This window comes from Pipra filicauda, unplaced genomic scaffold (assembly GCF_003945595.2).
Source record: "Pipra filicauda isolate LSUMZ 115617 unplaced genomic scaffold, ASM394559v2 scaffold37_size4185640_pilon, whole genome shotgun sequence".
Classification (NCBI taxonomy): domain Eukaryota; kingdom Metazoa; phylum Chordata; class Aves; order Passeriformes; family Pipridae; genus Pipra; species Pipra filicauda.
In genome coordinates this window covers 459,605-476,771 of record NW_024104509.1, presented here as the reverse complement: position 1 = coordinate 476,771, position 17,167 = coordinate 459,605, and the positions used below count along the sequence as shown (strand labels likewise).

At 42.6% G+C, this 17,167-nt stretch overlaps 1 protein-coding gene across 10 annotated transcripts in view; it reads left to right on the top strand.

Moving 5' to 3' along the window:
- Window positions 1-1,897: 1,897 nt before the first annotated feature.
- Window positions 1,898-17,167, top strand: part of MCTP1 (multiple C2 and transmembrane domain containing 1) — a 179,974-nt gene continuing 164,704 nt past the window's right edge. For 2 of the 10 annotated variants that reach the window (XM_039384831.1, XM_039384832.1), the window contains exon 1: window positions 1,900-3,060. In XM_039384831.1, the coding sequence (XP_039240765.1) occupies window positions 2,485-3,060 (576 nt within the window). In that variant the 5' untranslated portion in view covers window positions 1,900-2,484. Of the gene's footprint in view, window positions 3,061-17,167 lie in introns of all 10 variants that reach the window. The other 8 variants (XM_039384826.1, XM_039384828.1, XM_039384829.1 and 5 more) reach the window with 8 other exon arrangements.

Sequence of the window (17,167 nt, the reverse complement as noted above, 5' to 3'; positions counted from 1 at the left end):
CATTCTCATCTGCACAGGTGTTAAACCCATGGTTTTGTTAAACATTGAGATTTCTATTTGAATGTTGTTTGAAGTCTTCCTGTGATCTTTCTGCTAGGTTCTGCTTCAACTTAAACGAACACATAGCTCAGAGAGAATTCAATGTGCAGAATGACTCATTTTGTTGTAAAACTGTTTATAGTGAACTGATTTGAATTAACTCTAGAATAATCTCACTCTACCTGTTGCAGCAGAGCCATATACTGGCTTCTCATCCCAGATATCCTTCAACCCCAAGACAATGAGTATTTCTGCAACTAAACAGCCTAAACTCCTTTGATCCTTTTATAAGCAAATCTACTTGCTGGTTGGATAAAAAGGAAGTGAATTAGACCAATTTGGAAATTACAGTGTAATGACAGAACTTTAATGTAAGGAAAGCTTATGCTGGTTTATGTGGAAGAAGAATCAGGACGCTTGGCAGCATGTTATTTGGGACCACTCAATGCACAGATCATAAAAACACAGTACAAGGCATATTGAGGCTTGTGTACACCTCTCCCAGACAATGAGCATCCATGTACTGTTCTGCTTGCGAGATTACTTTCTGTAGGGAATATGTCTACACAAACAACAAATTTCTGGTCTTTCTTTTTCTTGAAAAGGAAAATGTGATCACTTGTGAAAATAACTGTCATTTAAAGATATCAGAATAGTTCAGTATTTTGACAAATAACAATTTTTTTTGAACAGAATACTGTAGTTCTTTATACCTATTGGCTTTGTGAAAAGAGTATTAATTTTAACAGAAAACGCTGTTTACCTGAAAAGCTGCTTATTCTATGTTTTGACTATAATGTGAAAACAAAAAGTGACACATAAGGCACATGTATATATTGAAATACTTCTGTAGTCTTTTTCACTCGCTGGGGAAGAACTAAATTCATATTTTATTCTCTTGATTCCTGCTCATTGAGTAAACCCGTTATTTACAAGAAAGCAAACCTTTTAAAGAGCTTCCATTTTAGCACATTTCTTCTTTAATTTAAAGATGTAATTTCAAAAATTCTGACACATAAGCTTCCTCCAGACCTTGATCCATTCGAGCTTTGCTACCTGATGGTTTTGCTTTTAGGTAGTAGAAGCTAATAATTTAGATTTACTTACAGGGATCAAAGTAGGCTGACCTATCTGTCATTTTCTATCTTGAATTTTTTTTTTCCTATGACTATCTTTGGCTCTTTCTGGTCCTGAAATGTCATTTATCTGACAGGACTCATCAAAAACAACCTCCAGTGGTTCGGAGGTTATTTTGGCTATTTTCATAAATACTTTAGATATAATTCCAAGCTCCCAATCATTTGAAAGCACCCATTTTATCTCAACACTTTTAATTTGTATTCTTCCTGTTCTGTTCAGCAAAAGTTGTACTATCAAACGCCTGGCTGCAAACTTTTTTGGGAAAGTTGAATACAGGTGGCCAAAACGTCAATGGTGTGAAGAAGTGTCTTTTGAAATGAAACCCAAAAGTACGCTACATAAAGGTATGGCTCACTATACACCAAAAGATTTCTTTTGCTTGTTTGTTTCATGGAACGTAAAGACTTGTTCTGAAATCATCCTGCTGGTATTATTTTAATTTAAAAAAGACACTTTAGATAGCGTTAAGCATCCAAAAATGCAGTGACGGGGCTACTAATCCAGTATGCTGTAATGAGAAAACAACTTTTTTTTTTAATTAAAAAAATACGAGACTGGCAAACGCCCGTATCTGGCGGGTTCTGCCTGGCCGTGCTCTGCATTTTGCGCCCACCGCTGCCGAAGCGCAGAGCCGGTGACGAGGCCGGTTATTTTCTGCTGCGTTTACTGTACCTGCACGAGCAAATCCGACTGAACCTTCCCTCCACAAGGTTGCCGCGGCTTGGGGACGATGTCTGCCCGGCCTGGGACCCAATTCACGTTCCCACCTTCACACAGGGTCTGGGTGTACCCCGACCCCAAAGGAGACCGCAGATACCACAGCGCAGACACTCCCTACCCTCGCTCTCCGCGGAGACCTCCGGAGCCGTTTGCCCTCCAAGCCTCTCGTACGGTGCAGCTGTCTCCAATGCAGAAAATAGATGGGGAGGTGGGCAGGATAAGCCCCCTCCTGCCACGTCCTCATGTGCATTGCCGCACGTATACATAATCGAGCCGCCGCTCCCTTTGCACCTCGCTTCGCGCTGCCCGCTGCCACCGAGGGTACAGCCAGGGTGGGGGGCCTAGGGAGGCAAACTTTCCGCCCGGCTGGGCCAAGGTGAGGGTTTCGTCCTTCTTTTAGGTTCAACGTCAGCGCTGCAGCTCCAGCCTCCCTCGGTCGCGCCACTCTGAGTGGAGGGCGGCGCGGTGGAACCCTGCGCTCGTTCCCGACGGCGGGCGCTCCGCTCCGGCCCGCCCAGCACCGGAGAGTAGGCGCCGGGCTCCGGCGTGCTCTGCTGCCGCCACCGCCTCCGTCGCAGAAGAAGGATGGAGGCAGGCAAGGAGCCCCATATGACCACCGGGGGAAAGCCCAGCGAATCTGAGTCGGCAGTATCCTTCCAGGCCCGGCTGTGGAAGAACCTGCAGCTGGGGGGTAAGGGCCGGAGCGGCGGCGGGCGGGCAGGAACCGAGCGCCGCACTGCGGAGCCCCCCGCACCGCCGCCGACCAGCGGCAAGGGGGACCTGCCGCCCGGCGCAAAGTGGAGCGGCTTCAAGCGGCGGCGGCAAGTGCTGGACCGCGTCTTTTCGTCCTCCCAACCCAATCTCTGCTGCTCGGCCGCTGAGCCGCTAGAGCCGGACGGCGAGTCCAGCTCCCCCCTGCGCCGCCTGCGGGAGCACCTGCTTCCCCAGGGCAAGGGGCCGCCACCCGGCTGCCGGCTAGTACCGGTCGCCGGCGATGAGGGGCAGGCGAGCGGGAAGGAGGGGCGCCGGCCTGGGGCGCACCTGTCCCACCAGAAGAGCTCTTCGTTGCCCAGCACCGCTTGCCTGGAGCAGCTGCTGCAGGGCTCGCCCACTGTCGGCAGGAGACAGGAGCAGCGGGCGGAGGACGGCGACGGTGGCGCGGTGAGTGTTGGGCCCCGCAGCCCTTCGTGGAGCTGCCCTGGTGGTTTTGTACGTACTGGGCCGGGGTGGAGGAGCCAGGCGGGAGGGAAGGTCCCGGGGAGGGCAGGCGAGACGAAGCAAGGCGAAGCGGGAAGGGCGGCCGGCCGCTGGGGAAAGGAGCTGAGGAGAAGGAGGTGGGAGGACGGACAGCGTTTGGTCTCAGACCCCTGCCCGCTCGCTCGCCAGTGGGGATGTCCTTCACCTGAGAGGGGGAACGGCCCGGGGTCCGCCCGGTCGGAGCCCTGCACGCTGTGATAGGCCGTGTGGCTGAGCCATCCCGAGCTGCGGGTGCAGCGCTGCCAGGGGTGCTTGTGCACCGAAGCAGGAGCTACGTCCCTAAGACATTCCTTTTTATAAACCATGCAGAGGAAAGTTGGTTGGACGGGGAGTTGGGGTTCCCTCACTCTCACGCCTTTCCCCAGAGCCACCTCTCACCTCTCTGAGGGCTCTCTCTGCTGGTGTCTGCTCTTGACACATGCAGCACGGCTTTTCCTCAGACAGCCTCTGCTTTTTTCCTTGTCTGCTTATCCAAATTTGAATTATTATGTCTTTTAATTTCTGCAGGACACCTAAACGATGGTCACTAGTACACATTTAATAGACGATAGATAATTAGTAGACCACACTGGGTATTATCGCATGCAGCTGGTCTCTTCAGTCTGATAAGATAGTCATTCTTCCCTGGTTGTTGAGGGAAGGCGGTGAACAAAGCTCTTCCGACTGTTAGTTTTGAAATAGGTGGTGAGGCTAACGTTCATAGGGGCTGCTGAATCTTGGCATAAATTTCCTGCGATAAAAGTGCAAAGCATAGGAGTATTTCTGGAATTTGTATAATTCGAAACAGTCATCCACTTTTCTTCAGGAATAATTGACTAATACCTATTGTTATAAATTGTCTTCTGGCATAATTAGGGAGAAATAAGTAGCTAAAGTAAAAGGCACGCTCTGTGTGTTGTCAAAAATAACTGGTATGAATACATTTGGCTGCGTACCTGTGCTTGGGGTCTAGAGTGGTAGTAGTTCTGTGATGATTTGCAAGGGTCCCTTGATGTCAGTGGGATTTTCGTGTCTGGCTGCAGAGTTCAGAGGAGTTCATCTTTACAAACACGGGACCTAACTTTATGTCTGAATCTTACAGGGTTACTTTGGTGATAGTCATCATCCTGACTGGAAACCACAGTGGTTGTTCCTTGTATGTTGCCTGTAAATGTTTTACATCATTGCTTATTGATGTGGGATTATCATGACAGGTGTCTGCTAAGTGGGAATTTCTCTGCAGTAGTTAGTCCCTTCCTCCCCACACCCCAGCTCACAAAACTGTGTTGCACATTTTAGTATTATTGTTTAAGACTGCAAGCTATTATTCTGCTTTAAAGACTATGACATTTAACAAATAAACAAATATAAAAATGTAGGGTTTTCTTTACACAGAATATGCTGAGTTGGAAGGGACCCACAAGGATCATCAAGTTCAACCCTTAACACTGCACAGGACCATCCCCAAGAGTCACACCATGTGCCTGAGAGTATCATCCAAATGCTTCTTGAACTCTGTCAGGCTTGGTGCTGTGACCACTGCCCTGGGGAGCCTGTTCCAGTGCCCAACCACCCTCTGGGTGAAGAACCTTTTTCTTATATCCAACCTAAACCTCCCCTGACACAACTTCAGGCCATTCCCTCGGGTCCTGTCACTTGTCACCACAGAGAAGAGATCAGTGCCTGCCCCTCCTCTTCCCCTCACAGGGAAGTTGTAACTGCAATGAGGTCTCCCCTCAGTCTCCTCTTCCAGGTTGAACACATCAAGTGACCTCAGCCGTTCCTCATACTGCTTCCTCTCAAGGCCCTTCCCCGTCTTTGTTGCCCTCCTTTGGACACTCTCTAATAGCTTAATGTATTTCTTATATTGTGCCCAAAACTGCCACAATATTCAAGTGAGGCCCCACCAGTGCAGAGCAGAGCAGAACAATCCCGTCCTTTGCTTGGCTGGTGATGCTTTGCCTGATGCCCCTCAGGACAGGGTTGGCCCTCCTGGCTGCCAAGGCACTGCTGACTCATTCAACTGGCCATCAACCGGGACCGTCAGGTCCCTTTCCACAGAGCTGCTTTCCAGCATCTCATTCCCCAGTCTGTATGTACATCCAGGGTTGCCTCAACCCAGGTGCAGAATCTGCCACTTTCCCTTGTTGAACTTCATATGGTCAGTGACTGCCCAGTCCTCTCATTTCTGCTGTTGTGTTCGGCAAAGAAACGGCATGTTTATTTACAAAAGCTGTCAATTGCTGTTTAGTTGTGAGGGCACTGCTCTTGTTTTGAACAAGATACAGTCAACATTTGGAAAGAATACTGCTAAATCAAAGTGGTACCCAGGCTTTCTAAGACTTGTCTTTAGTTAGCAGGATTATGGTCAATTCCTCCAAGCAGTTTCTAGTATTAATATGGGCTGTGCCTGCATACCAAACCTGCTGGTTTTGATATTAAATAAAGCTTGTTTGTGTGTTTGTGGAGTTTGCCAGAGCTGCTGATCATGTTTGCTTTGGAGGGATGATTTGAAATAGAATAGCTGTTCTTATATTGCGTAATGAGCACATCCACTGCTCATCTCTAGGGGTGCAATCTCACTTAATTTAATTCAGCGGCTTCACTGAGCCATGGGATAGTTGTGGAAATGAGACTGTGACTATATGCATCGTTGGACTGTCTTCAGGTATGCCTGGTACTCTTCAGTGATCTGTTAACAGAGCAAGTACCTTCCATTGTGAGCAGCTGGAGTTTCTAGTTCAGTGCACTTCAGGAGTCAAGTCTTGCATGCTTACTTACAGTTCAGTATACTTCAGAAGTCAAGGTTGCACCCCAGGGCAGTAAGGCGCCTTATCTCAGTCATGGCATTTACACCTCTCTGAGGATTTGAGATTGCACATCTAGTAACATGAGTTTGGAATAACTTGCATTTTTAAATCCAAGTTTTACTTAGCACAAACTTTTCAGTGTTGTCTGGATTTTTATTGCCCAGCAACCTTACACGTCCAAAGATGAAAAAAATTCTATAAACTAACAGAATCACAAAAATGAGATTAAATTACGTAAACGTAAAACAACCTAAGATTTCAACTTCCTTTAAAATGTATTTAAAGTTTTATTGAACTACAGGGCAAGCAGATGCTACTGCTTCATTTGGATCTGTTGAATTTTTTAGCAAATCTGTAAACAAAAAGACCTGTTAGATACTTTAAGGGACATGGTGGGAAGAAATAAAATCCCACAATAAATAAATTTTTTTGTGCTTTTAAGCTGAAATAATACAGTTGTCATAAGTGAAAAGGCACACAGGTAGTGGATGGGAAGATTTACAATGTAAGTTGCCGTACTCTGTGGATTTTATCTTGAAATGTAATTTTGGCATAATCAAATCATTTACATTTATTTTGAACTCATTAAGATGTGGTATAACACTATTGCATTGGGCATGGACAATCTAGCAAAGATTTAGTTTTCTTAGCCTTGAGTAAAGCTTCTGTTATAGTGAATAGGATTAATACCTGGGTTTGAATAGAGGTGCACACTTAAAAGTGGAGTCTTATACAAACAATACCTATTATATTTCCACACTGAATACTGATCTAGTTTTTTACTGAAGACTGAATACTTTGCGGAGCTGTCTGTGAATATTTTTGGGTAGGTGATCATAGCTATTTATTGGCAGAAAACTGAGTTTCCTTTTAAAGGATAGCCAGAGTGTAAATGTGGGGTTTTAGGACAAAGAAATGAACACGTGCAATTAAACATCGTCTTTTTCCAGCTTCCAAAGACCACGGCAGGTCTCCTTGGCCAAACTCTCCATATGGCATCCAATTACCTCCACGTAACTGAGAGCTGCCAGATGTGTGCTGCATCTTTGAGGGAGTGAGAGGAGGACCATGGAAGCCTCCTGGGGTGTCCCATGGGCAGGAGATGACAAGAACCCTCCAGGGGCAGTGCTTCACAATGCTTGTGTCTGAGTGTGTTGCCATGCCCCAAGGCAGTGTGGTAAGGGTCCCTAATAATTTGCATCTTCTTGCCAGCTGGAGCTTGAATTTATCCAGCAATGCCTGTGCCAGCATGGTCTTTCTCTTGAATGTGAGACATAGTTTTGCGTGGAAAGTTTTATGCCACTTGCACTTTGTCATAGTAGTGTAGTGAAAACCAGGAAGCTGGAAATATCCTTGTTTCTTAAGATTTGCAGTAATAAAGACCCTACAGGTGTTTCACAGCCTTAACTGGAGAACATAGGTATGGGCATATGTTATTTTGAATCAACAGTGAATATGAAGAGGGCTTACAGAGAGGATTCCTGAAGGCATCCAGGTTTCAGTCTGGCTGCCACAGTGAGAACTCTTGTGGGCACTTTTCTCCAGTGGGTTTTCTTGCAAGATAATGCTCTGGTAACAACAAAACTTGTGACTTCTTAAAGTAACGTTCAGGTTGATCGATTAAGTTGAAAGAGTAGACAAGTTCTTAACCCCTTCCCTCAATGTCTGTTTTCAGTTTTGTGATTGCATAAATAAACTGGAGATGTGGCAGGGCTCAGGGGTTACCGCAGAGGGAGGAGTGAGGGCTGACTAGGGCTGCTTCTCAGTCTCTGGGTTCTTTGGCATAGTAAATCAAGAGTCATTAGTTTTGTGAACACACACTATTTGTTTCATTAATAAGCATCCTGCAACCCTGCATTTGTGGGTCTTCAAAGCCAGAGATTGGAAAACAGTGGTCTAGATTATATAACAGACTGATGCAAGAGAGAAATTAGATGAAGCAAAAAATAGAGATATATATCCAGGTACAGGGTCTCTCCCATTCCTGCAATAATGTATAACTGTTGGTCAATACAGTTCGTGTAAGAAGGTGAGCTCCTCTATGAGAAGGATCTGCGGAATAAAAGGGAATTTAGGGGGCTGGGTTGTATGAGGAGAGGTTGCACTTTCAAGGCAAGGAGCATGGTGGTGTATTGAGATGCTGGGAAACAGAAAGGGAATAATGATGTAAAAGGAGCAGAGGTTGAGCTGTGAGGAAGCCTGAAGACAAGAGAATTATGAATTTGGTGTGAAGGGGGATGCAGAGCCAATGCAAAACAAACTGGCATACCATGCACATTTCTCTGCCTATACCAAATAAATTTATGTGTGGCTTAGAGCCATTTGAGTCAGTGAAGCTACACCAGGGAAAACTTTGGCTTGTTGGTTATAATTGACGTTTGTCACAGGTCACGATTGAGTAATTGATCCAGTAAGTGAAGGAAGAAGAACAAAATAAAGACAAATGGCTGAAAACGTCAATGAAAAGTAACACAGGTAATATCACCCAAGAGAATCTTAATTGCTACTTTAGCTAATTGCACTGAGAAAGATGACAGTGGTGAGGAAATCTGAAAACTGCTTACCTTTTCCTGTCATAATGCCAATACAAAATAGGAAGAGTTGGAGAGACTAATTTGCACAGGTATTTGGAGCATGATTTGAGAGCAGCATAATTCTGAAAATTAAGAGGGCAATATTTGAGACGACACCAGAAAGCTTGCTTTTAGGGATCTGGCCATTTACACACAGGGCATGGGTAGATAAATAAATGTCAGAAGACTGTGGAGCTAGTTAAATTACATAGAAATAGAAACCAGGAGTAAAAAGCTGTTGCTAATGTTCATTTCTTTTTAAGAAAACTTTGCAGCTGATCAAAGCTGTTTCTCCAAGAGTTTAATTAGACAACTGATTTTATCAAGGGATGTTCTGCATTGCCCTATTTTGTCGTTGTATTAATTTCTAATAAAAGATTTATCTTTCAGGAGCTTGAGATATTATGTAATCTGTTTCCTGTGCTCTGTCAGCATCTGACCAGTCTGTCAACGTGTCTTAGTACAGTGTATGTATATTACTGATATGGAAATCAAGATATGGTACAACAGAATTGTAATTTCTGCTTAATTCACTAGAGATCTGCAGAGTTTTCAAAGTGAGCTACATAATTTTTCAGAATTCACCAGTTTGCATTTATTGTTATGTGAAATATTTAGATGTTTTAAAGTGAACTAGTAGCAGCAGTTGAGTTACTGTTTATCCATGACCTCATTTAAACTTTATTTTCTCTCCTCCCTGAGTTTACTGCTTATATATAAAGGTGTTCATTAATAATTATATTGAGGATAATAGATACGGATAGGAATTGCAGCAGTGCTTGCACTGAAAAGCTGAAAAAATGCATATTTTGTGCCGACTGACTCTGCTGTGAAGTGTTTAACTTTCAGTGTAGGGGTTCTATCTGGGTTTCTAGTGAATGTGTCAAAACAGTTACTTCAGTGTAGTTCATGTGTATGTCATAATCTACTGACCTATGTTGAACTTTCAAAATTTAAAAATACAAACACTTAAACATGGTTATAACATTGCACTTTTTTCCCCCCAAGAAATGCTGGAAAATGTTCTTTCCCTCTTTTTGACATGTCAGATGTAGAAAATTACTAGTCATACCAGTAAGACCTATCATCAGTTTCTATATTATTGAAAAGAGAATCATTTTCCAGTGTTTTAAAAAAAGCAGTTTTAAAACTGCCAGTGTGTCATTTACCGTGCACTTGTATGGGTTGTTCAAAGTTAACTGATTTGTCTTATGATATGGTGCTACCAAAAGTCCTTTCTTCTTTTTTTTTTTTTTTTTTTTTTTTTTTTTTTTTTTTTTTCTTACTTCTCAAATGAATTTCTGGTCTTTGGCAAGGTGACTAAGAAATCACAATTGATCTTAAGACAGAATTTGCCTTTTTCTCTCTAATCTTAATCTTGCTATGCATCCTAGATCTCAGACATTACAAGTGTTCCTTCTAGGGAGTTTTAAGAGGTTGGCTATAATGTAAGCCCTGAAGCTGTTAAGTTTAAAAAAAGAAATATTTTTCTCTTCCCATATAAAAGAAGGCAGAATTCCCCCCAGTTTTGTCTGTGGTAGACTTGATTTATCGAAATGGCAAATTAGATCACTTTTAGTTCAGTATGGAGTTTTGTTTTATGTGGAGTTTGTGTTGTGTTCAAGGTATGTTCCATTCAGTGTATTTCTGTAATGGAGAACTGATGACAAACCATAGCAAGTGCACCAGAAAATGATCTGTCTAGATTTGTATGTTTTGAAGTCTTGTGGGGTAGGTGATTCATACCTTCCCACCAAGCCAGAGGTTTCATCTTTCAAAGGCTATGATATACCATCACTGTCAAAAAAATCTAGTTTTGAATGGTCTGGATATGGTGTGAGCAGTGGGACCTGGGGAAAAAAATTGCAGTACTGGGATTTTTGTCAGTAAAGGCACCTCATGTTTCATGTGAGTGATTTTTTTTGGTAAGGAGGAAGACTATGTTTCATCAAGTCAAGTAATCACTGACTCATCTTTAGATGGTGAGCAGTCTTTTGTTCATTTGTGCTTGGATGTTGCTGATTTGCTTTTCTATGTAGTCATTTGACCAAATAAAATCACAGAATCACAGAGTAGGTTGGGTTAGGTTGGAAGGACCTGAAGGATTATCTTTTTTTCATCCTGCTGCCATGGGCAGGGACACCTTCCACCAGGTTGCTTCAGCCTGGCCTTGGACACTTCCAGGGATGGGGAACCTGTTCCTGTACCTCACCACCCTCACAGTGAAGAATTTAATCCTAATATATAATCTAAATTTACCTTCTTTCAGTTTAGAGCTATTGCCCCTTGTCCTATCATTGACCAAACAAAATTTGTAGTTTCACATTCTTAAGTGACTGGAGGGTGTGTTAAATATACACAGAATTCCTAAACCCTAATTTTGATGGGTCTCCAGGTCAGGTGTTACGAGTAAGAAACATCACAGCAAGCAAATTTATAGGCAACAGAAAGAATCTTCTTCCTGTGCAAACTAGGGCATTGGCCATCAAACCTCCATATTCTTACAAGTCCTTGTATTAGCTCCTAAGCTAAGTTTGGAGTCTTATTACAATAGTTCACATTTAACAGGAAGAGGGTACAAAGGACATATTGCCAATGTGCTGGTTTAAGAGTTAACCAGCAGGGGAAATGAACTCAACTCAAAGGAGAGATTATAAGTCAGAATAACAATTTACTACAATAATACAGTAAGTACAATCATACAAACAAACAATTGGTCTTAACCCACAAAACCCAAATGTATAACCCAGTACCCTGGGGCATGAACAAAGTGGTGTTCCTTGGGCCCCGCTTGAGTCCAAAGTAAAGGGAGAGGGGAAGAACCTGCTGGTGGGAGAGCGGTTGCAGTCTGGTCAAAAATGGTGATTGCAGTCCAGTGATGGTCTAAGTCTGGTTGAGAGCGATGAGATGCAGCCTCCCTCTGGATCCCACGAGGGGTTGAAAAATGTTCTAAGACTCCAAGATTATATATCCTCCAGTTCATGCAGGAATGCTTAGTGCTTCCCTCAGGGCGGGGAGTTCCACAAAGGGTGTGAGGACAAGAGCATCCTCCTATCTCACAGGCCTCTTAACACCTAGTTTGTAGCCTGAGGAGTCAGGCTCTATGGGCAGAGGGTGCGAATAGTCTGTTGACAACAGTTTCTGGGAAATGGCATGGAAGGCTATAGAATACACAGTTTTGGGTTACACCCATGCCATGATGAACTGGTCTCAGTTGTCCTAACTAGGACAGCCAAGTAGTGATAAATAAAACAAGTAGTCAAAAAACAACACATTGTCAAAATTCCTGACATTAACACTGACCTACAGAACAAGGTTAATTGCTTCATCATAGTTCCTGTAGGAAAAGAGAAAGAGAAAATGCCGTAATATAAACCCAGTGATTAAAAAGAAGGCACTATCCATTTGGTGTGAATACAGTGTTCTTTATTATGGGCATTGGTAGCTACCCATGAATAACTGCCCAAGGCATCTTGAGTCACTGCTCCAATAGTGTATAAATCCATTAAAACCAGTTTTCCTGGGTGGTGCTTAAGCTTAATTGGATCTTTACCTTCCCTTTCGCGAAAGGACCAGTTAATCCCTTCACCCCAGCCCACTCCTGTATCCCCCCGCCATCAGTAAAGTGGCTGCCATTATTTGATTGGATGAAACTAGGCTTGGGTAAATAACTGAACCACTCTTTGTGTGCTTTTACCTGTGGCTTGACTAACAGCTTCTGCTTGGGTTAGTCCAGAAACAGTCTCCAAATTCGAAGTGAGAATACTTATGGGGTCTCCCATCTCCTCATCTAACTGATCTGGCAATAACTTCGGTATCTCAGTTCCGGTGTATGACACTGTTTTGGTAGGAGTTGGCTGACCATGACCATTATCTGTTGTTTCAGTTTTAATTAGGGGTCCAGATTCTACATCCTGCAGTTCTTCCAGTTAGATTCTCTTTCTCTCATACATGTCCCAAAGCTCTGCCTAAAGCCTCTTAATATGATCATGCTCGGCAGCAAGCAGGCCCTCTGCCTGCAGCCTCTTTTCCTTTTCCTAATCATGCTCAGCAACAAGCAACACCTTTTCCGGAAGCCTGCTTTCCCTCTCCAGGGGATCCAAACCCCCTGACCAATAGGCAGCCTTCAGGGTGATGGACCAGGGTTCACAACAATCATTTACCAGTAGGAAAACCCCTGGTTCCCAGTTTCCCTGGGCTTCCCCTTCTGCAGCTTCTTTTTGCTCCACAGCAGTTGGTACCTGCGCTTCTGCTATGTTTGCCTGCCCTTCTACAGCCTCTCCCTTTTTCACAGCTGGCTTTTTTTTCTGTTACTTCTGAATCAAATCACCCTGTGGGTTTTCAGTGAGCCTTCTTAAATACCTCCACTGACTATCCTCCAGTTCACTTTTTGAGAACGTCTAGAGGAGTTTCCCAGTTATAGGCTAACCAGATCTCCATCTGGAGCTGAGGGAGTAGCTGGAACAGCCTGAGGGCCCTCAGGACTTTCTCCCACTCAGGGGAAGAGATCCCAACTCTTTTGGTGTTCTTCTGTCCTCCCAGCCACTTGTGTACCAGTTTTTTGAGAGCAGCAGTGGGCAATCCATCCATCAGCTCCATAGAAGAGATCTATTTTCTTCCTTCAGCCCATAGCGTATTTCGACGAGTTTCAAACTCCTTCCCTGACCTAGGCATTTTATGTAAAGGGGGTGATTTTTCTTTCTCTTGCTCCGTTTGTCTAACTGCAGGCTTTTGTCTCTCTGTATTGAGGCTAACACCCATTCTCCTCCCATAATTCATCAATTCCTAGGCCACCTCTCCCCACATCAGTGGTCTTCCCTGAAGGGTTAATGCATCTTTACAATTGGTCTTGCAACTGAATTGCATACATTTTTAAGGAATTTGATAGTCACCAAATGAGTAGAGTCGTAAAATCGGCATTAGTGATCAAATGCAGGGGGGATAGCTAATGCTGCACTAACTGGCAGTCATGCATTAGTTGAAGACAATCAATCTTCTGAATATTTTCTGTTGGAGGCCCCCCACTTGACATGAGGATACTTACGGGGTCTCCCCTTTCCCGGGGAGATAAACCCCTTGCCCAGTAGGCAGCCCTCTGGGTGAGGGACCTGGGTTTTTCTCTCTGTCTAGACATTTTTGTAAGGGGTCAGCCAAATCTTGTAAATGCTTTTGTAAAGAGTCAACAAAATTTTGTAGGAATTTGTTTCTCTCATCTTGCTGTCTATCCAAAAGTTTTAGTAAGGAGTCGTGAATCCTTTTATCCTTTTATCAGCACAACACGCAATACTCCACATTTGAAGATGAGGATGGGGTAAGCATTGTCCACGAGGGGAGAATGGTCAAGATATGGCATTTCCTGGGCTGCTGTATCTTGCTCTTCCGTCTTTCAGATCCATCCTGTCCCCCAGTCAGCGACAGAGAGATCTGAGCCCATCCTGGCTATAAATAACTGTCCGTGATGCCTATTGCCATGACCCACTGCCAGTAGAACAAAACCCCACATTTATCTACCTACTTCTGATCTCTTTACCTAGCTTTTGAAAGTATACATTTTGATACTTTAGAGGCATATTGCAGCTAGTATGCTCTAGGGTGGTCTGAGAAGAGGATATGCTGTTTAATCTACCAGTCTCTTTTGTGCCTGTGATACAAGATTGTTTTGCACTGTTTTTGTGCAGACTTTTTTGAACCACAAAGAGGTTGCAGGCAAGGAATGTTATTGTTTAAAAATAAAAATAGGCCTTAGACTTCTAGTCAGACATAACAAAATTGCTGCAATTATATCTAGACTACATCACTCCTTTATTAAGTCAAATAGTTTGTGTTGTTTTGTTCCTTTCAAGGTTAAGGTGTTTTGCATGTCTTCAGACATTAAACACATTTTTCATGTGGTGGAAAAAGGAAAATAATGGCATGTTGATACCAGCTGGCCATGAGCATTTTTCTGTGTGTGTATACTGCACTTGAAACTAGCAAAATACCTATCTTAATGGGTCAAGTCAGCTGGAGGAGCTGATTAGGTCATACTGTTCTTTCTGGTTTGGGGCTGTTTGTTCAGCAAAACATGGCTGTGTTTTTCCCAGGACTTTTGAGCAACATTATCTCATTTGTAGACTCTGAGGTATTCTCACTTCAGGATTACTAGTTACACATCAAGGGGATATTTTTGCAGTCACTTTATAGGATGCATTTTTACTTTATGTATATCTTTCTTATGTCTACAGATTAATGCAGATTGCCGTAGGACCAGCTGTAGTTGGTTACTTTCTATAAATGCTGCTGCACTATTTCTGGTACTAAAAATTAATTATGATGCTTTACAGTTGACTCAGGCTGCTGTAATACTAATGTGGAGAACGTGGAAGACATCTGTATTGTATCTGTGAATGTGACTCATTTGCCTAACTATTCTTATGTCATGGATGGTTTGAATTCAAGGGTTAACTCTTCCTTCAGTCTGTCCATCTAGAAAAATGAGCAGTGAGGTTGTGTCTTACTCTTCGACGGCAGACACAATAAAGCTGTAATTGGCCAAAATGTTTTTTTCCATCTTAAAATTGAAGCTGGATACTTGAGCCTTTCTGGTCTTTGTCTGGAATCTCAATATTTTTGTTAAAGATTTATTAAAAGTATTTTCAACACATTCTGCACATTTGAGACACAAAAAGTCAAAGCATGCCCTTTCTTTGTCAGGTTTAGTGTCATCCTGTAGCAGTCAGTAAGAAACAGCCTTGAGGCTAAAAACTACTAGTTGTGATGGTTTTTGTGTTTTGGGTTTTTTTTGGTTTTTTTTTTTTTTCCTAAGTACAGAGAGCTTTTTTCTTGACACTGGTGGAATTATTCTGAGTGCAGAGCTTCAGAAAATTTGATTTTGAAACAGTTCTATGGTTAGGGCGATTGTAGGCTTTCATGCATGCTCCCAAGTTGCTTGTCTGAATATTTCTAGCTTCAGTTCATTACTACAGGCCGTGCAAAAGTGGTTCGTTGTTTCAATTTTAAGTTTTGAACTCATTAATTAAAATAGGTGATTGAAAAATGATTTATTGAAAGTTGTGTTTATTATGGCAACTTCCAGTTTTAATGAATGGTACTTCAAATGGTACTGTTGGGATGTAGAAATGCCGGTTTGACTTTCTAAATACTTAGGGATAGTTAATATCTCTGCTTTTTGTTTAACAGTTTACATACTGTAGGCTTGTTACGTTGCTCACCTAAGTGTTTCTAGCCTCCTTGAACAGCTGAAAAACTGATTAATATAAATATCAAAAAGAAACTGGAGCTCTGTTGCAAGAAAAAAAGAAGGAAAAACATTGAAAAATATGTGAGAAGTGGAAAAGGAAACAACATGTTTAAACCGAGGAAGATAATGTAGAGCTTGTGTTCTACCTCAGAGGGGAAGAGAGAGGGAGACTCGGCAAGGAAGAATATGAATGTTGGGAGACATCATGTTTCTTTTGTGACTGCAAATTCTTGTAGAAGAGCAAGAAAGGGGAAGGAAAGTTTTAGGTTTTATTGTTACTGCAGAACACGTTTCTTCGTTTCATAATACCATGATAAATGCTGCGGTCGTGGATGAGGCTGGGGCCATTATGCAGCTTTTTCCTTATTTCTGACTGGACTAGATACTAAGCATTGCAGGAGTGGGGTCACTGTTGTCAGTCTTGTATCCTGCAGACAGTGCATTAAAAAAAAAAGAGTGAATAAAAGAGATGGTAAGTGAGGAGTTAGTAATTTAAAAGAAGCTGGTGGCTGCCTCTGCAAGAGTCTTGCAAGGTCTTTTGATATTTTCAGGCATGCCTCATCAGTTACTTTACAAGGACAAAATTAAAAGATAAATGTTGCTAGATTTCAAGAACAACCCCCCCCCCACCAAATCAAAGCTTATCTAACCATTTTCTTTGAAATGCATTAGTGTTGAAAAAATTTCATTGCAGTGGAACCGATGAGCATATCGGTGTGTGATTTGGCCAGCACTGTATGTGTGGCAGCAAGGGTTTAAATATGTTAGGGCTCAGGAATTATGACTCTGGAGTTATGACTCTGGAATAATGAGAATAAGCCATCTGTTGAAATGCCTTTATTTTGTGCCTGCCTTTGTGCTGTAGTTTCATTATTACCTTAATAAGAAAAAAGGGTTTAGTAGGAAGAAAGAAGACGAAACTTGTTTCTTTTTGAAATAGTATAGCACTTGGTACCCATGTGGTCTCTGTGATATTTCTATCATGCTGCTTTTTTTTTTTTCCCTTGCAGAGGACCCGTAATCACATAATAAAATATTAATAGCACTGCTTTTAAAAGATTTAGCTCCTGGCTTGAGCATATGTGTATGATGTTCATTGGAAAAGATAAAGCTTCTGTATGTACTGTGAATGTATAATTGATATAGTTTTTCTAGTCTTAAAATAAAATGTAGTGTTCCAAGCACACACTGTAATTAGATTCTACTTACAGAGAGACGTGTTAAAAACTATTTTGCAAAAGCTTATGTGTACTAAGAAATACAGTTTCTCTACTCTGTCGTATGGGACAGAAATGTGGTTACTGTTCATGCAGTCTGGAGGTGCGGAGAGTTCCTTGCATTCTGACTTCCTTTATTGGTTTGGTTGGGGTTTTTTTTACTGATACATTTTATACAAATAACTAATCTAA